Genomic DNA, 22,923 nt, shown 5'->3' with positions numbered 1-22,923 from the left:
CTTCAGTCCCCTCCCCCATCTGCTAATTTTCCCCTCCAATTTCTGAAAACCTAACGTAAATTATATAGATTGAGAGAGACAGAGAGAGAGAGAGAGAAGGCCTGGTAAGAGAAAAGCCCAATGCCAGATTTGCCTACAGCTGCAGAAAGGAGGAGACCTCAGCAGGGGTTGGTGGCCATCTTACTTTGCCACATGCCATGACAACAGGATAAAAATAGCTGACTTTGGTGGGAAGGCACCTCTAATGGGGCCTTGATCTGGACTTTCCGTGACCTTGGAACTGTAAGATTTTACCCCAAATAAATCCCCTCTATACAAGCCAACCCATTTTTGGTACTTTGCATTGGCATCCCTTTTGCAAACAAAAACAACTACTCACAGGCCTAGCCCAAATTTAAGTGGCAGGGAAACAGAGTCCATCTCTTGGTAGGATAATGTCATGGTCACATTGCAAAAGAACATCTGAGATGTTGCGGCCATACTGAAAACACAGTCTATCCCAATGGCTAAGAATATCCTGTTTGTCCAGCTGGTCCTCTGTAGCGGTTAGCACTGTTGCCCACTCCCTGTGGTTGATTGATTCTGCTGTCTCCCATTTTCCTTTCTACCTGTTTCCCCACTCTTCTTCAGCCTTCTCCATTTGCTATTTATTTTATACCTTGCTCTCTTTTCATTCTTCCTATCTTTCTTAGATAATCATATCCACACTTAGAGTTCAATGTTTCAATCTTTGATCAATTTATTCATTGGATCAATACTATGCACAGACCACCTGTTGGATGAAGCCCTCCTGACACAGTCGTACAGGTTGTGCACTACACAACCCCAAAGGATACCATTCATGGTTTTGTTTTTATCTTGACAGTCTTATTTGTCTTACGTCCATGTCAGTATCTTTATCATCATCTGTGTAGTTCACAACCAGGGATGTTTTCGCTAACCAGGGAACATTTGGCCGTGCCTGGAGACAATTTTGTTGTCACAACTGGGGGAGGAGTTGCTATTGGCATCTAGTGGGTAGAGATCACATATGCTGCTAAACATCTTACAATGCCACAGACAGCCCACACAATAAAATATCCAGCCCATAGCATTGATAGTGCCAAGGCTGAGAAACCACGCATGTGTATCTGTATTTGTAATCTAATTTCCTCCTGAGCTCCAGACCCACATTTCCAATGTTCTGTTTGCCTGTGTATTGTCAGACTCCTGACTCCAACACATCCCATAGCCCGACTTGTGGTCGTGTTACTTCAACCTCTGCTCCTGATGCATCCTTTGGGAATGCAGCCATAATCCACTGACGGATCTTCCTGTCTCCAGTTTTGCCTCTCTCCAGTCCACTGTCCATACGGTTGTCGGAATGACTGATTTTTTTTTTCTGTACTGCACAGACAGCCACTCATATGCCTCTCCTGATTTAAAACTCATCAGTGGTTCTCCGTGGACTCCAAGTAAAATTTAAACTTTCTAATGTGGCCCACAAAATATTATATGATCTGACTTCTTTCTTCTTTCCCATTATGTCCTATTCTACTTGAGTGCAACTATTCTCACAGCCTTGTAATTTCTAGAATGTGCTACGCTTTCCTACATCTCTTGACTTTTGCACTTGCATATATTTTTCTTTCCCAGGGAGAGTGCCATCCCTCATTCAGTTCTAGGGAAAGTTTTCCTGTCATTCTTACCCCTACACCTTTATAACCCCAGGCTGCTGTAGGAGACCTCTTCGATGCCCCTTCTCTAACCCACCACATTTATCATGCCGTTCTGTCATGTTACCTTTTATGCTCACATCATCCCAACCGGACTATAAGCTTTACTGAGTTTTCTGGGTAGTGCTTGGCTCTGCAGTGCTCGTGCATGTTAGGGGTTTAATAGCTGTTTGTTGACTAAAAGAAGGTGTCCATAGGGCCATGTCTCCCTTTCTCAATAGGAGCCACTGGCTGGCATTAAGGGGAATGCATTTAATTTTAGCAATAGTACAAAAGTTATATGTTCATTATTTTAATTCCTTCATTGCTAAAGCAAATACCATGCAGTGGGTTAGCTTAAACAACAGACATTTATTGGCTCATGGTTTTGAGAATAGGAGACGTTCAAATCAAGGCAAGGCTTTCTGCCCGTAGACTGGCATTCTGGGGCTGGCTGCCAGTGATCCTTGGTCCTGGGCTCTTCTGTCACATGGCAATATACATGGTGGCCTTTCCTGGTCTCTGCCTTCTCTTTGGGTTTTGTTGAGTTTCTGCTTCTTGCTTCCCATGACTTTCTGTCTTTCTAAATTTTCATTCTGCTCACAAAGGATTCCAGTAATAGGATTAAGATCCATCCTTATTAAGTTGGGCCAAACTTTATCTGAAACTAATCTCATCAAAAGGTCCTACTTACAATGCGATCACACCCACAGGAACGGATTAAGTTTAGGATCATGTTGTTCTGGGATACGCAGCTCCAAACCACGCATTCACCAATGATAATTTGTTGAATACATTATGGTATATCTTGTGGAATGTTTTGCCGTTGTTAGGTTAGAATAGTATACATGCAACTGGAAAGAAGTCTGTGATGTATTAAGGAGAAAATGCTTGAAAAAAATTTTATAATACAGTAGAAATGTGTTTGTGTGCAAATGATTTCACGTTTTTATGAGCATGGAGAATGATGTGAAAAGATAGGCTTCAAACGGCCGACATTGTTTATATTGAGCATGCCTTATTCACAATCAATAGTGAAAAAGTAAGCGATGTTATTCAGAAATCAATTTCAGAACCAGATATGAATCTGTAGACAAACACTAAAGATGGAAGAAAGTGCAGAAGAATATTATTTTAATAGTTTAGGAAATTTTTTACAAAAAAGTGGAGATCTCTTGTGTGTGCATGTGTTCAAGTTTTTTTATACTTAGAAATAAGTCTGTAAAGATTTAGAACACAATAACAATGATCATTTCTGGGTAATGTTTTTTATTTCTTTCATTGGCTTATCTGTCTTACACAATTTTAAAGCAATGCGAACATATTTTTTCTCATAGTGAAAATGACATTATTTCTAAAAAGAGTAGTGCATAAATCTGGTACCACTTATTTATCTATTATCTGAATACTAAAGACTTGAGAAAAGAAAAATAATATGAAATTATTACAAACGAATCTATTTGAGAACAGCATTTGCCACAGCATATTTTTATTCCTTTCTTTTAGCAAAGACTGAAGGAGGAGAAGGAAGCCAAGCAGGCTCGTTTGGATGGTCGCCATGACTACTTATTTGCGATTGTTGCTTCCTGTGTGGACATGAAGAAAACTGAAGTAGAGGATGCCATTCTTGAGGGGAATCAGGTGCACTGCATTTGGGTTCCTATGGACTTGTTTGTGGAGGGCTTGGAAGACCTGTTGGCACCATCCGATGGCAGGATTCTGGGATATGCCTTAGGTGGTACATTATTTTTACATGGACAAGACCCCATTCAGACTCTGTACTGGTGGTGGCTGAAAGAGCTTAGGGCTCTCGGGCTCTCCATGCTGAATGGGGTACTTGCAGTTATCATTTGGATTCTACGATTCTGTTGGCAGTGTCTGCATCCTTCTACATCCAGTGAGGCTTGTCTCAGACGCCATTTTGGAACCTGAGATTGGGGAACAGAATTTCCTTCCAGCTTACTCATCTTTTTATGTTCATCCTTTTCTAACCTGAGAGCCTGAACTGTGGCTTCCTCACTTTGACTTTGATTGGGCAGGTGATAATGATCTCTTTTGTTCCTAACCTTGACATTGATTTTCTGCAGTGATTGCCATCCAAAGCCTGGGATCCGATCTGCTTGGGCATTTAACCTTGCATTAGGAAAGCCAAAATATGGAAAGATGAAATTCCCTGGCAGTAAGGAAGGCATATCAGGAACCCTGTGATGATTTCTGAAGATTTTTTGTTTTTAACTTCTTTGGCATTAGAAAGATTTAAAAAAAGCCTCTTTTATGGATAGGGGCTCTTTGCTGCTCATATGCTTTTCAGTGGTCGTTCAGCTCTGAGCAGAGTAAGAATAGTGGTTTATAGCATCTGCTGCTTCACGTGACTGTAAATACTTCCACTACGGCTGATTTCAAGCCATCAGTGTAATGTCACTGATTGTGGAGCTGGGACTCAAGTGCAATCGACTCTAATGCACCACTGGCTTGGTTCCTTCTTGCTGGGTAAATAGGAGTCAGTGGGCAATTAAATGTAGATTACTAAAGATGTATCAATCAGGAGTTAAGGGATGGTCCTTCTCTTTTTCCTCCTCCTCCTCCTCATAGCTAACACTTACTGAATGTTGATTATGTGTCATCCCCTGTTCTAAATGATTTGCATCTATTGTCTAATTTTATCTTTACATTGCCAGGAGTTCAAGAATATTATTCCCCAAAATGGGAACATAGGAGACAGAGTCTCATTACTGATTCAACTCAGGAAGATTTTTCCAGAGGTGAAATACTTAACCACTGCTCGACCATGCTTCACAATTCAGATATCAGGATTTGGGATATAGAGATGGAAAAATGGGTGAAAGTTCCGAATCCTGGGAAGCCCAGGTCAAATTGCCCAGAAATGTCAGAGCCTGGAGGTTTAAAGAAATCATCCTGGCTCAGGCTCACAAGCAGGCTTAGGAAGGCAGGAGTTTTAACACTGGCCACAACGGGAGAATCTCCTTCACCATATTCTTAGCTCAGAAATTAATCTTAGTGAGTCCACACTGTAGCATCCTCAATCAGTGAAATTTACATAAGAAGTGAGGGCAGTTTCCTTTTCCTTATGTATAATAACTTAACATTTTATCTGTTGCATGATGGATATTGGAAGGGGCTTATTTGTACACCTAGTGTTCAGGTTAGAGTTTATCATTTTTCTCCCACATGAATGCAAAACTGCGCTGCAATGATTATTTAGAAGAAGTGCTTCGGTTGGTAGCTGGCCATTTGGCAGAACTCTCAACCTACAGTGAACTTTGTGGAGGGCACTAAGTTCTAGGCAGTTATTGGAAAGAGTTACTGTAGACATCCGTGTCCTCATGGCAATTGCCAGTGACTATTAAAAAGTTGAATACTAATTATGTCTAGTGTGTTAGTCTGGATTTTGGAAAATTTGCTCTCTTTCTTTCTGATATCATTGGCTAAAAATGAAATACTCCTATTTTTATACATCTGCTTTCAACAGCACAACACTTTAGGGAACTAAACGGAGGGACAGTCCCTTTTAAAATGTGGATACAGAGCAAATATTTCTATGATTATTGAATTACTTCTTTGGAGTAAATCTTTAATATGGTGAGTGATATTAAAGGCATATTAAAATTGTTTCATGGTTTTTATGTTGAAAACAAACATGTTCCCTTTTATATAGGATGCATTAGATACAGTTCTATCTGATTATAGTAGGCTTTTCTTTTTAATACTATGAATACTGATTTAAATGCTAATCTAAGTCAGAACAAGCCATTAACTTACCTTTTCTTTTTCCCAGATTGAAAGAATCGATCAACTTTTTGCTCCTGGGGGACTCCGTCACCTTATGTTTTACTATCAGGATGTGGAGGTAGCGGAAACAGGTATCCTAATTTAATGCAACATAGCTCGAAATATGTCATTCCATTCGTCTGAGGGTGGCATGAAGCAGAAGACCACTGTGAGAACTGACCAGGACTCTCACCCTTTCATCTTTGGGGGTTTGGGTGGGAAGCAGGGGGTGTCGTGGACAATGTCTGATGGAAGACTTCCTGTTTCTAGCGCAAGGAAAGAGCAGGTAACAGTGGGTTTTCATCCTAACTTCATTGGAAATGCTTTATTTCCCCACAGGCTGTGCTGGCAATAGTGGAATAATAAAGTAGTTTAAATTTAGAAACTTTCCTTCCTTATATGCTAGTTCAATCCATGTAATTATGTTCTAGAACTTCTTATGGGTATCTGTTCCTGGTCTATATAGACACTATTTCTTTTTACTGTAGGAGTTATTGTCAACAAGCATAACACTTGTTGTCCAGTTAAATATCACATTATGTTTGGTTTTGGATGACTGTAATTTAAAGTAGTAGTAATGAATGAAAGGTTTAGTCATTTTCATTTAAGAACAATTTGCAAACTTTTGTGTGGATTCAACTGGCATATCCCACTCTACTTTCAAGTGGATTAATATAATTTTAAAGGCCAGACTAGGGACATAAACAGATATTTTATGATTACACTAAAATATCATATGCATCTTTTTATGACCCTTTTAAAAAGGGGAAAACAGTTATTGCTCTTGGTGTATAGGAAGACTCTTTCTTTGCTTAAACATGGAAGAAATTATGCATGCATACTCTGAAAGGATGGCATTTCTGCAAAGTTATAAATCTGATATTGTGTGCTCACCAAGTTGATTGTATTTTGAGTGAAAAAAACCAAAAGAAGATGCAAGTTTTGATTTCGACCTCAGATTGTAAAACATAAGCTCAAATGAAACGTTAAGTTCCTCCACGAGCTAGGCACTGGGTGAAGATGACCTTCATGTGTAAGTCTGAGGCTTGCCAAGAAAGGCTCATGGGATGTAAGAGTAAGCGTGCCTTTATCCTTCCACATTCTCTCTTCAGATCCTCTTAGGAGGGTAGTCCTTCTGCCTTGGATTAAAATTCAAACAATACCATGATTTTTCTGGATGAATAAGAATTCCTGTGGCCACTTAAAATTATAAACACAGTCTCAGTTCAGAAACTAAAATTGTCCAGTCCTAGTTGACCAAAGATTAAGTCTTTCCCTCTCCCCCCGCTGGGGCCTGTGGAGGTGGGTGCTTGCGGGGAAGGGGAGTCTGTGGTTCTGCTCTGCTTCCCCAGCTTCTCCTTCCACCCTTTGGCGCCATCAGGCTAACCACCCTTTATGACCGTGTCAGCCTTGAGGTGGGGCTGAGACAAATGATAAGGGCAGGCAGGAAGGGTTTTACTTGACTGGCACTGTCATAAGCTGGCTGACCTTACATGCGCTAAGCTGACTCTCTCTGGGACACTGTAGTGCTTCTCCAGAGACCGCCGCTGGGAACATTTGGCTGCCCAACCCTCGGTGATGCGTTGTCACCCAGATGGCCATTGCCATCGACTCGCTCTGTCCCATCACTCCTCCAGCAGTCGTCTTGAGTCTGATTCCAAAGGACTGATTCCAAAGGCTTTCACACACCCTTCCACTAGAGATACCTAAGCATCTTGTCCCTGCCATCCGTGGACGTGTTGTTAGCTGCTTGATCTGCTCACTGCCGTGTTGGTGCTGCTGCATGGAGATTTCTTGGGGGAGGTGTCATGTAGCAGTCCATCTTGTCCCTAATCTCAGGAGACATGTCTCAGACTCTCTAGGAGGCTGCGTTGAGACTCTTAGTCTTGACGAGGGTGATAACTCTCTTGAATGTCTGGGACTGTCCCTGTCTTAGCACTGAAAGTCCTGTATCTTGGCAAACCCCACAGGGCTGGGCAGCCTAGGATAACTGACCACCCTATTATTTTCCTACATTTAAAATAAGATTTTAATTGCTCACTCTATTCTTTTCATGAGGTGAACATGGAAATGATCCACACTCTTACACTCTGCATGGTTCAGCCATGCTGACAAAATCCTTCCTCTAGCCACACTCTCTTGACTCTTTTAGATTCTGATGCAAAGTGTCTACTCAGTTCTAGGATAGGTTTGAAATATTTACAGGATTTTTTTTTGCCTTGCAACTCTTTGTTTACTATTCTCTATCATATCTTGGTATGTTGGTGAAATTTCTAGTATAACATCTTATTACTCGGAGACCCAGATGATAGCAGTCAGGATTGGGCCTTGATTTTGAATGAGACAGAGCCCTTCTGCTTGCCTTTTGGTGGTGCTTACTGCCAAAGCTCTGGTCAAAAGTCTCTAGCCCCAGAGGTTCTAATTCCAGGATCTTAGGATTCATCTTCCAGCACCTTCTCCGACCGTCCCTTAGCACTCCAATCTCGGCTAAGCTACTATTCCATTTGGAGATCTGGAACTTTCAAGGACAGATGGAAACACATGGAATCCTTCAGAACATCCTCTGTTTTATAATGAGCCACTTTACAAGCTACCTGCTTAGACAACCAAAGATGGATGTACAAATAATAATCATTTTAGATGATGTTTACTGAGCTAGTATTTTCATGTGCTTTTCTAAGGGATTTACATGTACTCACTTGTTCAATCCTCACAATGATTCCAGATGATAGGGTCTCATATTCTTCTTCCCCTTTTTCAGATGAGAAGACTGAGGTTCAGAGGGGTTAAATGACTTGCCCAAGGTCACCTGGCTTTGCTTTCAGAGCCCACACCATGAATCACTATGCTGTCCTGCCTCTGTGTGACCCTGATGATCGCCATATGCTGAGTGACTGTCTAGCTATGCCGACTGTGACTGAGGAAGGGCAGTATGAGGCAGTGGGATTCCTGTGCCTTGTAGTCAGAGATGGCTTCTGACCTTGGCCCTGCCATCTGTTGACTGTGTGACCTGAGACAGGTCCCAGCTGCCTCCAGGGTCATTAGTTTTAATAATGTAGGCAATGACCTAGTACTCAGCAGAGCCAATACATGCTTTCTCCTCCCTCACCCTTTTCCCACTGCCCCTTGGAAGGCCATTCCAGGTAGGGACCACTTCTATAGCCCTTGCAATCATCTGGCCTGGACCAAACTCTCCTATTCCTGTTCCCCCATCTCTGTGGCTTCCCAGAGCAACAATTTTGCAAGGCACCTATGGTCTGGAATGAAGCAGATCCTTCTAGATGATTTTAGGCATCAGGCTTGAGATTGCCCAAAGCTTGGGCCTGTCTAGGGCACATGGACCATTCAGCAATGGCAACATTTTAACAGGTAAACTTCTTTCCAAGAGAAAACCAACCTGGACTGGACATAACATTTGTGAAACTAAAATTCTTTTGCATTTGTAGGACAACTTGGCCCTCCTGGAGGGGTAAATCCTGCTCCTGGAAAGATGAAAAAACCAAAGGTGTTTGTGACGGAGGGAAAAGATGTGGCTCTCACTGGGGTTTGTGTGTTCTTCATCAGGACCGACCCTTCCAAAGCCATCACCCCTGAAAACATCCACCGGGTAAGGCGCAAGGGCAGTCAGTTACCTGGAATTACCAAGACTCATGCCCATTGTACAGAGAATAGCTCTCATTGTGGAAACATCCATTGCGTCATCATAGCTAAAACTACTTTCAAAGAAGTCTTTTTTAGGATTTATAATAAGAAATTAAGAGGACATTTCCCCTGAAGCTGTTAAGGAAGAGGAGCTAATGTTTGATTGATTAACAAAGATTGATATAACATTATGTGTGTGTGTAAGTGTGCATAACACTGAGCTCTTCCCTTTAAAAAAATCCCACACGCCCAAGTTTTTAATGGTAAATGTCATACATTTAAAATAAGATTTCTAAAAGTTGACCTGTAACTTTTTTTTCTTGTTTTTTCCTCTTTCATATCTAATAGGCTTCTTTATTTTTTGTTATTTTTTTAATTAAAGTTAATAGATCACAAGAAACATTACATTAAAAAACATTAAAAAACCCCCAAAAAGCATAAGAGGTTTCCGTATAACCCACTCCCCACCCTCACCTTATTATTTTTGTAAATTGTATTTTTTTTGAAGATAGATACATATAATTTTATTTATCGTGAAAAACAAAGAGCGTCTGTAAAAGTCTTCCCCCACCACCATGGGCGCATTATCCGCTTGGTACAAATAAACTGGTACACCTCTGCTCTTTTTATCTCATGCGTTTGTTTTGATGATCGCCATTTACATTATTAGAAAACTTATTTCCGAAACCAGGCTGTCGAAACAGTACTTGCCGGAGATTCGGTTCATTAACAACCTTCCGCAGTGACTTAGTGGCCCGGGGCAGTGTGAGGCCGTTTCCACTGTCAGGCCGGCGGGCTGTTTTCCAGGAGGTGAGCTTTAACACGTTAGACGCCGCGGACGCGGGCCTGCTCGGCAGCGTGCGGCGCCTGCTCGCCGACGTCTTCCTCCCCGCGCTCAGGGCCACGCCGCACGGCTGGGGCGAGCTGGACGGTCTCCCGGACGCCTCCAGCGCTCGGCACGACTTCCTGTGCTCCCTGGAAGGCTTCCTGAGCGTCCTGTCGGGCGCGCAGGAGAGTTTGAAAGAGAAGGTAAGATGCAGATGCTCAGGCGGGGAGCAGTTCCAGGGTGCGAGCGTGCAAGGCTTCTCTCAGATGGGCCTCTAGCCAAACTTGGAAAGAACTGTCTTGGCAATTTGATTGTCCCCCGAGGGGTTGTGGTGACTTGGTTTAAATTCCTGCAGTTTGTGGTGGTGATACGTTTGGGGGATTCCAGAAAAACGTCCGCAGGTCAGAGGTGGGACCGCAGAGAGTGTGAAATGCTCGCGGTATGGTCTTCATCCTAGAGGAGAGAGCTTTGGAACTGGAGTGTAGGTGCAGGGAAGGGGGGTGGAGATTAGGAAGCGCCTGGAAGAGGACAGCATCCAGATGGGGCCTGCCCGGGGGGTAAAGAACGATGACCATGTAAGCCTCCACCTTCTCCAGAGACTCCACGATTTGCAGGGGTAGTGGGCAGGGTGGGAGGGGCCGGCAGGTTTCCCAAAAGATGTGGATGGGAGGGTTGAGCAGGTCGAATCCCAGCAAGGGCGGGACGATTCTAGCTAGCATCTGAGTTAGGTTTGCAGTGAAGTATGAGGCAGGTCAGACAGTGATAAGCTGGACTAGGTGAAAGTTTTCATCCGGTTCCCCTTGCTTTCGAGCTGGAGCTATGAAGGGAGTGAGATGGACCCCACACGGGAGGGGGCAGTGGCCAGCCCCCCCCCCCCCACCTCCCAGCCATGCCTAGGACTGCTCTAGGTGTGGTGGTGGGAGGTGCCGTGGGGAGAGGCCAGCATGCTCTGGGGCGCTCCCGAGGATGACTCGAGTGCCCCGTGAGGGGCTCTGCAGAGCTCTGCTGGCGTGCAGCAAAGAGGACAGGACGCGGGGAGGGCAGCTGGCGTGCAGCAGTGAAGGGCCGAGCGCGGGGAGGGCAGTCGCCGAAGCACAGGGGACCGAGCGCGGGGAGGGCAGGTGCAGGCGCACACAGGAGCGGTTCCGGAGCCTGACGTGGCCTGAGCAGAGGCAGAACGGTCATGTCTGAGCCAGGGCGGGGTGGGTACTAGGACCCGCAGGGCCGCCAGAGCTTTATTAGGAAAGCAAGGGAAGGACGCGGGAATACGGAGGGCGACGTCCGGAGGCCGCTGTGGGCAGAGCATGTGAACCCTGCACCTGGCACCTCCCACTCTGCACCAGCTCCTGCCGCCTTCCACGGCCACAGCGCATCTTGGCTTTGCAGGGGTGGGCCCTGGGCTTCACGAGGAGGCTCCTTGACCATGTTGGAGTGGGAGGGTGACAAATAACACATCTCTTCCAGCTGCTTCTGAACCAGTTTTTTTTTTTTTTTTAAAGATTTACTTTCTCGCCACCCCCCGCGTTGTCTGCTCTCTGTGTCCATTTGCTGCAGTCTTCTCTGTCCACTTCTGTTGTCGTCAGCAGCACCGGAATTTGTGTTTCTTTTTTTTCATTGCGTCATCTTGCTGTGTCAGCTCTCCGTGTGTGCAGCGCCATTCTGGGCAGGCTGCACTTTTCTTTCGCACTGGGCGGTTCTCCTTAGGGGGTGCAATCCTTGCATGTGGGGCTCCCCTACGGGGGACACCCGGTGGCAGGGCACTCCTTGCGCACATCAGCACTGTGCATGGGCCAGCGCCACACGGGTCAAGGAAGCCTGGGGTTTGAACCACGGACCTCCCATGTGGTAGGTGGACGCCCTAACCACTGGGCCAAGTCCGCCGCCCTGAACCAGTTGAGAGACAAGTATTACTTTTATTGTTGGTAAAGCTGGATTGCGCCTGAGACAGGAATTCAGAGGTTTACAGTGGGCTGCCAGGTGCACCTTCACCAGAAGGAAACGTCAAACAGCAAATAATGAAGTTCATTTTGTTATTCAGGTCCTTATGTGTATTTAAAAATATGTTAGGTTTCTTTGTCAAGTCAAAATCCTTCCACCCGCTCCCCAACTGAGTCCAAATGTTTACTGATGAACTTGCTAAATATAAGGATGTAATTGGGTAAGGGCAAGAGAGAGTCTTTAAAAAAAATAAGGAAGATTTGCCTCCCCAAAGCCCACCCTTCTATGTCAGTCTCCTGAAGCTGCTGCTCTTATTCACTTTGGCTTCAGAATTTGGCTGGATAATTTCCAAGTTCCCTGTGCGTTCCAAGATTCCATGACATTATAATTGTCTCTCTTGTTTAATCCTTTTTTTTGACCCCATATTTGACCTCCGAATCAATCATCTTGAGAGGATTGCCCAGTGCGGAGGGACGTGCTTTCAGGGATCTTTGTTTGAGGGGGAAGGTAGTTAGATGAGAACATCCTCTTAAGATTCTTCTAAGCCTAAGGATCTTTTCTTAAAATTTTAAAAATTTCTCTCCCCCACTCCCAGTTGTCTGTTCTCTGTGTCTATTTGCAGCATGTTCTTCTTTTTGTCCGTTTCTGTTGTCAGTGGCACGGGACTCTGTGTTTCTTTTTGTTCCGTCATCTTGTTGTGTCAGCTCTCTGTGTGTGCCGTGCCATTCCTGGGCAGGCTGCACTTTCTTTCACACTGGGCAGGTGCACTCCTTGCGTGTGGGGCTCCCCTATGTGGGGGATCCCCCTGTGTGGCAGGGCACTCCTTGCGGGCATCAGCACTGCACGTGGGCCAGCTCCACATGGGTCAAGGAGGCCCGGGGTTTGAACCGCTGACCTCCCATGTGGTAGACAGATGCCCTAACCACTGAGCCAAGTCCGCTTGTCAGCCTAAGGCTCTTAAAAGTGCATGTGCATTTAAAAAAATCACCCTCTTATTGTGTAATTTTCACTTGATTTAGGTGAACCTTCAAAAGTGTGAAGTATTTGAATTAAAAACCCTGAAGGAACCTATGGATTATTTGGCTATAGCTAATAACCCTGAGACTTTGGAAAAAATAGAAAGTTGCATGAAAGTATGGATCAAACAGACAGAGCAGGTAATTATCAGAAATGAAGCAGCCCTTTCTGATGCCACGGTACTGAACTACAGTTGAAGAAGGTATATCAGGTGTCATTCCTGTTTGCTTAAATATTTTACAACAAGCACCACAGAGTTGTGATGACAGCACAACACTGTGGTGAAAATGAGAGCCACTGAATATACAGTTTGAATGGATTGTACAAAGCGTGGGACTGTGTAACACAGTGTACCCCATGGTGGGTGAGGGACTGTGGTGAACAGAATACGAGAATGTTCTCACGTGAACTGTAACAAATATGGTTTGTTATATTATAGTTGACTCTGATATATCGTTAGTATTATAGTTGACTGTAATACTAATACAGGGTGCTAATAATAGGGTGCGTTTGAGTAGAAGTACACCAAATGTGAGATATGGACTATAGTTAGTAGTAATATTTTGTCGATGCTCTTTCATCATCTGTAACAAATGTTCTACAACAATGCAAGGTATTGGTGGTGGGGTGGTATATGGGAATCATGTATGATGATAGGCTTGTTTGTTTTGTAAGTTCACCACTTTTGCTATATATACTTATTTATGTATGTTAATGTATACACGATCTACTTCTATAAAATTTCTTAAAATGAAAAAAATTGATACACATTAAATTAGAAAAAGGCTGTCATTCAAAGCATGTAAATCAATAAAAATATATGTTTAAGCTAGATTACTTTATTTCCTTATTTTCTTACTTAAGCATAACTTTGATTATTATAGTCCACTTAGCGGTTCAAATTGTCCCTTGTGCATTTGAAGGTCCTTGCTGAAAACAATCAGCTGCGCAAGGAAGCAGATGACCTTGGGCCCCGGGCAGAATTGGAGTACTGGAAAAAAAGACTCTCCAAGTTTAACTATCTTTTGGATCAACTGAAAAGTCCAGACGTGAAGGCGGTGTTGGCCGTGCTTGCTGCTGCCAAGTCAAAACTCCTCAAGGTTGTCAATCATTTCTTTTTGTTTTATGAAATGGGAATGGGAATTCACTAGAGGCATTTTCACGTCAGGGAGTAATTTAGACCTGAAAAATACACCTTTACGAAAAAGCCTGTAAGACGGGATAATTTTGCTTTTACAGTATATAGCTTTGGATACTATGGAAAGTCTTTGAATTAAAGACGTTTGTTGGCTGGGATACGTGTAGGTATATGTATTATGACAGGACACTGCCTGTAAATAATTAAGACCTAACATCATAAAATAATTTTATATATAATGAATTCAGGTTAGTTAGAAATAGTAATAAATGAAAATTTGCCTTATCTTCTTTTTTTTTTTTTTTTGAGTACTGTCGTATTTGTTTTATATTGCTGCAAAGCAAATTGCCCTGAAACCTAGCAGATTAAAACAACAAACCTTTCTAATCTCGCAGCAGTCAGGGGTCAGGGTGAGCCTGGCTGGTGCCTCTGACTCAGGGTCTCTGGGAGTTACAGCTGTGCTGGCTTATATGAAGGCTCACTGGGGAGGATCCGCTTTCAAGCTGCTCCACATTGTGTCACAGGAGGCAGGTCCTTGCTGGCTGGTGGCCGGGGGCTTCCCTCTGTTCCTTGCCACATGGGACTCTTCCTAGGGCAGCTCCCAGTAGAGCAGCTGGCTTCCCTTAAAGTCAGCAAGAGAGAGAGTTCCTGGTGGTCTTTTGTCTTCTTCTGCTTAAGGTTCAGCCCCTGATGCAGGGGATATATAAGCGCATGAGTACCAGGCGTCAGTCATCACCGGGGGCCCTCTTAGAGTCTGCCTGCCACACCTGGCACTGGTGCCATAATGGCTATCTATTTGCTGTTTGCATGGATGAAAACATTCAGTAATCAACAGTCATCTTTCTATTACTGTGCTTACAGTTACCTTTTACTATTGCTCAAAGAAGTTTGAGTGGTGAGCTTTGCAGTAGACTTCAGAAAAATCAGTAGGACTCGCATGGAAAAATCAGTAGGATTTGCAGACACTTGGATGTGTCTGGTTGTGCTGAATCACTTCCTTTGACTTCTTCCACTTTGAGGCATCTTCCCACTTTGACGTTCCTAGCTTAGAGCACAGACTTCGTACCTGGTTGGCGGTTAATCAGTACTTGCCACATCAATGGATAAACAGACACAGAGGAAAAGACTGAAAGGAAGTTCAGGTTACAACAGAGAGGAATGATGGAAGATACGGGAGGAGGTGCAGAATGGGCCAGGAGACTGCAGAGAGGAGGAGGTGTTGCTGTCCTGGTTAATTCTTTATTTTATAAGAGAAGGCCCGGGAGACACACCTTTAAAACTTTAATCAAGGGTTTTAAATTGCTCTTCAGTGCACCAATGTCCCTCACTGCTCTGGATTCAGTTCTACATGAGGTGCATAGAACAAGCTGAAAGCCCTATCCCAGGCACGTGTGGTGACTCTTAGCAGCTGTTAGGTTAGGGTATCCTAGATTAACAACTGCCTTAAAAGTGCTTTCTTGTATTGTATTTCTTGTAGACTTGGCGGGACATGGATATGCGAATCACTGACTCGGCTAATGAAGCGAAGGACAATGTCAAATATTTGTATACACTTGAAAAATGCTGTGACCCCTTATACAGCAGTGATCCTGTGAGTTGCGAATTTCTACTTCCTTAGTCTACTGATAATCCTTTTTGCACTAGCTAGATTCAGTATTGAGTTTTGGTTCATTGCTATTGAAGTATGTTGGAAAGGTCTTTAGAAATTTATTTTTATTCTCAAGGAAATTCTATACATACACATACCTATATACATATTTATATATGGAGGGGGGAGAGGAGATATATATGAGATTTTATCTTTTAAAAACCTTCATTGTGTATTCCGTTTTCCATTAAATATTGCAATTTTCACTGAACTATATCCCTGTGGGAAAGGTCACCAGTGCCTTAGGGAAGGCCTAAGCTAAATGAACTGTTAATATAACCTCCTTGTAATTAAAAGTCAGTTAATATTTCTTTTATTGAAATAAAATTTGATTCACATTATATGACTAAAATAATAAATATAAAATTATCCTTAAACAGTTTATACTCATGTAAAGCATTAGATAATATTTTTACAATTTTAGGAAAAATCTCTTAGATAAACTTTATTCTAATGAAAGTAGAGTAATTAGACCATTAGCATTAGCATTTTGCTAATTATGATCATTCCTGAAAATATTTGTGTGTTTTCCAGATATCCATGATTGATGCTATTCCTACACTGATAAATGCGATTAAAATGATCTATAGTATCTCTCATTACTATAACACCTCTGAAAAGATAACGTCTTTGTTTGTAAAGGTAAGTGCATAGCCTAGAGTCCATGGTCACTTTTTTTTTTGCCCCATATGGATATGATGCAGGGTAGTTAGTCTTATTTTTACAGACCTGCCTCCTTCTCCCCTCCCCCCATGTCTTCCCTCTCCTGGTATTCTCTAATCTGTTATCTCTATGAATTTACTGTTTCTAGGTACCTCTCATAAGTGGTATCATACAAATTTTGTTCTTATGTGCCTTGTTTATTTCATTGAGTATAATGTTTTATGGTTCTTTCATGTTGCAGCATGTCTCATAACTTAAGTTTTTTTAAAGCTGAACAGTATTCCATTGTGTATATGTATTGCATTTTGTTTATCCATTCATTTGTTGATGGGTATTTGGGTTGTTTCCAGCTTTTGGCTATTGTTGCCCTAAAATTGTATACAAATATCTCTTTGCGACCATGTTTTCACTCTCCTTGTGTATATACCTAGAAGTGGGATTGCCAGGTCAAATGGTAATTCCTTATTTAATATTTTGAGGTGCCAGGATATTGCTTTCCACTGTGACTGTGCCTTTTTACATTGCCACTAACAATAACTAGAGTTCCAATTTCTATGCATCCTCTCCAGCACTTGGCTGTTTTCTGTTCTTTTAAAATAATAGCCATTCTCGTGGGTGTGAAGTGGTATCTCATTGCAGTTTTAGTTTGCATTTCCATAATAGGAAAAGATATTTCATGTATTTGTTGGCCAGTTTTATATCTTCTTTTGAGATTTTGCCCATTTTAAAAATTGGACTGTTTGTCCTTTTGTTGTTATGTTGTAGAAGTTCTTCATATATTTGGGATATTAAGCCCTTATCTGACATATGTTTTGAAATTATTTTCTCCCATTCTGAAGAAGGTAGTTTCACTTTCTTGATAATGTCCTTCCATGCACAAACATTTTAAATTGAGGAAACCAGATATATCTATTGTTTCTTTTGTTGTTCATGCTTTTGTTGTCAAATCTAAGAATCCATTGCTGAATTCCTGGTCATGAAAATTTGCCCCTATGGTATCTTCTAAGTTTTCTATAGTTTTATTTTTATATTTAGGTCTTTGATCCATTTTAAGTTGATTTTTTAATATAGTATGAGGTAGGGGTGTGACTTCATTTTTCTGCTTATGGTTATCTACTTTTCCAAATACCTTTCGCTGAAGAGGCTATTTTTCCTTCATTACATGTACCTATACCCTTGTCAAAAATCAAGTGGCCATAGATGTGTGGTCTATTTCCTGAGTTTTAATTCTTCTCTTTGTCTTTGTGCCATACCACACTGTTTGGTTACTGTTGCTTTAGAAGAGAATTTGAAATTTGCAAGTGTGAGTCCTCAAACACTGTTCTTTGTCAAGATTGTTTTGGCTATTTTGGACCCTTTGCAGTTCCATATGAATTTGAAGGTTGGTTTTTCCATTACTGCAAAAAATGTCTGCACTGAATTTGTATATTGCTTTGGGTGATATTGACATATTACCAATGCTATCTCTTTCAATTCATGAACATGGGTGTCTTGCCATTTATTTAAGTGGTTTTAATTTCTTTCAGCAGGGTTTTATGGTTTTCAGTATGTAAGCCTTTTGTAACTTAGTTAAATATATTCCTAGATGTTTTGTTCTTTTAGATGCTATTGTAAATGGAATTGTTTTCATAATTCCCTCTTTGGATTATTCATTGCCAGTGTATAGGAATATAATTGTTTTGTGTGTGTTTGTTTTGATCTTGTATTCTCCTGCTTTGCTGAATTCATATATTAGCTCTAATCACTTTTCGTGTGGAACTTTTGGATTTTCTCTATATAAGATCATTTAATCTGCAAAAAGAGATAGCTTTACCCCTTTCTTTTCAATCTGGATGCCTTTTATTTCTTTTTCTTGCCTAATTATTGTGGCAAGAATTAATATTAATAATACAATATTGAATAGCAGTGGCGAAGGCAGGCATCCTTGTCTCATTCCTAACCTTGGGGTGAAAACTCTGAGTCTTTTATGATTTAGTTTGATGTTAGCTGTAGATTTTTTATAAATAGGCTTTATCATTTTGAGAAAGCTCCCTTCTATTCCAAGTTTTGTGCTTTTTTTTTTAATCAAGAAAGAGTTCTGGATTTTGACAGATGTCATTTCTGCATCTATTGAAATAATCATATTTTTTCCTTTAATTCTATTTATATGTATATTAAATTGATTTATATTTTTGGTATTAACACCATATTTTATTATCAATATATGCATTTGATGTCAAATTAACTAATTTTCCAAACTCAACACTTTTGCAACTCCATGAAATTTCCATTTTACTCTTAAGTTTATGTAACACTAGCTCAGATGCATTTCTCCAAAACTACTCTAGCACTGCTCCTTTGGAATTATATTACTCATCCCTAATGTGACTATACCAAAGAGCTTGAATCTAAACTAACAAAATTTCAAATAACTTTTAGTTGAGAGAAGAAATGTTGAGCTATTAATCCCCAACAAGATACTTTGTCAAAATATGTCTTCTGAGACAGCTGTTGTTACAAACTAGAACCTCCAAAACAAAACAAAACAAAACAAAAAACAAGGGCAAAACAAAAGTACAGTAACAGAAGCCTCTGCAGCTTAAGTGTCTCTTAGCCCTAAGCCTCTGATAGATGCAACGCATCTTTCCTGCAAACTAAATGGTATCCAGTATTTCCATCTAGTTGAGCTTTCAGGGACAGAGGCCCAAAACATATCATTATAATATATATATATACACACTCACACCATCTTGGCTCTGGTTGCAGTAATTATGTCTGAAGAGTCCAAAGGCGAAAGAACACAGAAACTGGTATGGTAATTGGCAAGAGCAGACTGTACGGCACAGGCCGGTTGTGCTAGTGCAGCCCTGTGGGAAGCTTTCTTTAACAGAGGCTGGACAAAACAGTCCTGCTAATGAGACGAGCGGAATAAGACTGTCAATGTAGAAGGAGACAAGCATTCTTCTTCCCCACTTATTACTGGCCAGCCTGACTTTTTAAAAGGTATACAGCCTTAACAGAATTTAATTGCGGGGTGTGTTCTTTAAATTATGGCCTAGTGCTGCTCCATTTCTTCTTCTTATTTGGATGTGCCATCCTAGGGGCCTCTGGTATCACATTAGGAATGCCATCAATGGTTGGATGTGCTGTCCCCAACTCCTCATTAATCGATTCCGTGTTGATGCTTCATAGCTGAGAGGCTTTCTGGACAGCGGAGACACCAGGAATTCCAGCAGCGCTGGGTTGAAGTCACCGGGCGGCACCTACCCCCACCTGTTCCAAATCGCCCCCGGTCGTGGCTGCACACATGCAGCCACCTGCGGGGCACCGCTCCGGCGTGAGTGTGGCCCGCAGCGCCGCCTGCCGCACGCTCTGCTCAGCAGGTCCCCGCAGCCGGCGACGCCCGTGCAGGCCAGACCCGCCCCGGTGGTGCTCTCTACGTTGATTTTTATATGTTGAGCCATTCCTGGACTGAATCCCACTTGCTCATGGGGTATAACCTTTTTTATATGGCATCGGATTTGCTTTGCTAGTATTTTGTTAACGATTTTTGCTTCTGTATTCATATCTTGTGATGTCTTTACCAGCCTTTGGTATAAGAGTAATGCTGGCTTCACAGAATAAATTAGGAAGTGTTTCCTCCTCTTGAAACCTTTAGAAGATTCTGAGAAGGGAAGTTCTTTAAATGTTTAGTAGAATTTATCAGCGAAGTCGTCTGGTACTGGTGTTTTCTTTGGTGGAAGGTTTTCAACTATTGATTCAATCTCTGTACTTTTTATAGGCTTCTCTATTTTTAAAATTTCTTCTTTATTCAATTTGGGTAATTGATGTTTTTCTAGAAATTTTCCAGTTCTTCTAGATTATCTAGTTTGTTGGCATACAATTGTTCATGATATTATTTTATAATCCTTTTTATTTCTGTAAGGTCAGTAGTGATAGCACCATTTTCCTTTTTGATTGTAGTTTTTTGTGTCTTTTCTCTTTTTTTCTTTGTCAGTCTCACTGAAGTTTTGTCAATTTTATTGATTTTTTTTCAAGGAATGAAGTTTGTGTTTTATTTATCCTCTCAATTGTTTTTCTATTCTCTATTTCATTTTTCTCTAATCTCAATTATTTCCTTTCTTTTGTTAACTTTGCATTTATTTTGCTCTCTTTTTTTTTAGTACCTCAAGCTATAAAGTTGGGTTATTAATTTGAGATTATTCTTTTTAGTATAGGAATTCATAGCTATATCTTTCCCTCTGAGCACTTCCTTCTCTGCATCCCCTGAGTTTTGATATTTTGTGTCTTTGTTTTTGTCTCTAAGTATTTTAATTCCCTTATATTTTCTTCTTTACTTCATTGTTTGTTTAAGAGTGTGCTATATAATTTCCACATCTTTTTAAGTTTGCAAGTTTCCTTCCATTATTGATTTCTAGCCTTATTCCACTATGGATAGAGAAGTTCCTTTTTTTTTTTTTTTTTTTTTAGGAGATATGGAGGATTGAACCCAGGACCTCATACTTGGGAAGCAGGCAGTGAAATCATTGAGCTACATCTGCTCCCCAGACAAATTCCTTTTTATGATTCCAATATTTAAAATTTTTCTTAGACTTCTTTTTTGCCCTAACTCATGGTCTATCTGAGAATGATCCATGTGCTCTTGAAAAAAAATGTGTATTCTGCCATTGTTGGGTGAAGTGTTCTTTATGTTGGTGTATTAGTCCGCCAAAGTGGTGCTGATGCAAAATATCAGAAACTGGTTGGTTTTTATAAAGGGTATTTATTTGGGGTAGGAGCTTACAGATACCAGGCCATAAAGCCTAAGTTACTTCCCTCACCAAAGTCTATTTTCACGTGTTGGAGCAAGATGGCTGCTGATGGCTATGAGGGTTCAGGTTTCCTGGGTTCCTCCTTTCCAGGGTCTTGCTTCTCTCTAGGTTCAAGGTTCCTTTCTTCTCAGGGCTTACGTCTTCCTGGACTCAGAGTTCCTCTCTTCCTGGGGCTGCCTTCTCTTTCCTCTGTGAGTTTACTTCCCAGGGCTCCAGCTTAAAGTTTCAGCATCAGACTCTAACATCAAAACTCTAACATCAAAGCCCCCTAACTCTGTCCTTTGCCATTCCTTTTATCTGTGAGTCCCCACCCCTTGGTAGGTGGGGAATCAATACCCTAATGGTGTGGCCCAATCAAAGCCCTAATCATAACTTAATCATGTCCAGATATAGACCAGATTAGAAACATAATCCAATGTCTATTTTTAGAATTCATAACCATATCAAACTGCTACAGTTGGTTATATATAGTTGGTTATAGAGTTTTTCAGGCTTTCTACTTCCTTATTGATCTTCTGTTTAGATGTTCTATCCTGTGTTAAAAGTGGTATATTTTAATCTCCAACTATTAATATAGAATTGTCTATTCCTCCCTTCTATTATGTCAATGTTTGCTTCATATATTTTGGCACTCTGTTATTTAGGTGCATATATATTTATAATTGCTAAATCTTTTTGCTAAATTGAGAGTTTTATCAATATTTAATGTTCTTTTTCTCTTCTAACAAGTTTGGACTCAAATTCTATTTTTTTCTGATATTATTTTAGCCACCTATTCTCCCTTTCAACCTATTTGTATATAGATCTAAGATGGGCCTCTTGTAAATAGCATATAGTTGGGGCATGTTTCTTTGTTCGTCCAGTCTCTGCCTTTTATTTGGAAAGTTTAATAATCCATTTACATTTAGGGAAATTACTGATAAGGCAAGATTTACTTCTGTCCTTTATGCTAATTATTTTTTTGTGAGTCTTCTACCTATTCTGTCCTTCCTTTCCCCCATTATTTCTTTCCTTTTTGTTTAGATGATAATTTTTAAAGAGCCATTTTGAACCACTTATCTTTTCCTCTTGTGTTGATCTTTTAGATAGTTTCTTAATGGTTACCATGTGTATTACATTTAGCATACTAAACCTGTTTCAGTTTAGTTTGTGTTGATTCTAAGGTGACTTGAATAGCCTACACATTCACAGTACCTATATGCATCCCTTTTATGTTGTTCCTATCAGAAACTACATCTTCATGCACTGTGTACCCAGTAACAAAGATTTATGCTTGTATTTCATGTATTTGAATATTCATCCTTATAAGAAGTAAAACAGCATTACAAATGAAAAATGAAATATTACTGGCATATATATTTATTCATATTGTTACTTATACAGGACATCTTTATTTCTTCATCCAACATCGAGATACTATCTTGTGCCATTTTCTTTCAACATGGGGTACTCCCTTTAGCATTTCCTGTAAGCCAGGGCTAGTGGTAATGAACTTCTTCAGTTTTTCTTTTTCTGGAAATGTCTTAATTGCTCTCTCATTTTGCCGGGTATATTATTTATGCAACAGTGTTTTAGTTTCAGCACTTTAAATATGTCCTCCCACTGCTTTTTGGCCTCCATGGTTTCTATTAAGAAATCAGGTGTTAATCTTAATAAAGATCCCTTACATGTGACACATTGCTTCTCTCTTGCTGTTATTATTGAAATTGTCATCTTGTTCATATATTGTTTTCCTGATATACTTTAGTTCCTTGTCCATATTTTCCTTTGTTTCGTTG

General features: G+C 41.0%; 1 protein-coding gene across 1 annotated transcript in view; it reads left to right on the top strand.

The window, feature by feature from the left end:
- Positions 1–22,923, top strand: part of DNAH5 (dynein axonemal heavy chain 5) — a 272,686-nt gene that overhangs the window by 9,649 nt on the left and 240,114 nt on the right. Inside the window, exons 2-9 of the mRNA XM_058306977.1 lie at positions 3,201–3,335; positions 5,491–5,575; positions 8,930–9,090; positions 9,933–10,154; positions 12,909–13,046; positions 13,830–14,006; positions 15,522–15,635; positions 16,227–16,334. Of these exons, the coding sequence (XP_058162960.1) occupies positions 3,201–3,335; positions 5,491–5,575; positions 8,930–9,090; positions 9,933–10,154; positions 12,909–13,046; positions 13,830–14,006; positions 15,522–15,635; positions 16,227–16,334 (1,140 nt within the window). The remainder of the gene's footprint in view (positions 1–3,200; positions 3,336–5,490; positions 5,576–8,929; positions 9,091–9,932; positions 10,155–12,908; positions 13,047–13,829; positions 14,007–15,521; positions 15,636–16,226; positions 16,335–22,923) is intronic.

This window comes from Dasypus novemcinctus, chromosome 2 (assembly GCF_030445035.2).
Source record: "Dasypus novemcinctus isolate mDasNov1 chromosome 2, mDasNov1.1.hap2, whole genome shotgun sequence".
In the NCBI taxonomy this organism is placed as follows: Eukaryota; Metazoa; Chordata; class Mammalia; order Cingulata; family Dasypodidae; genus Dasypus; species Dasypus novemcinctus.
Note: the sequence above shows the minus strand (reverse complement) of the source record. Positions and strands in the feature narration are given on the sequence as shown.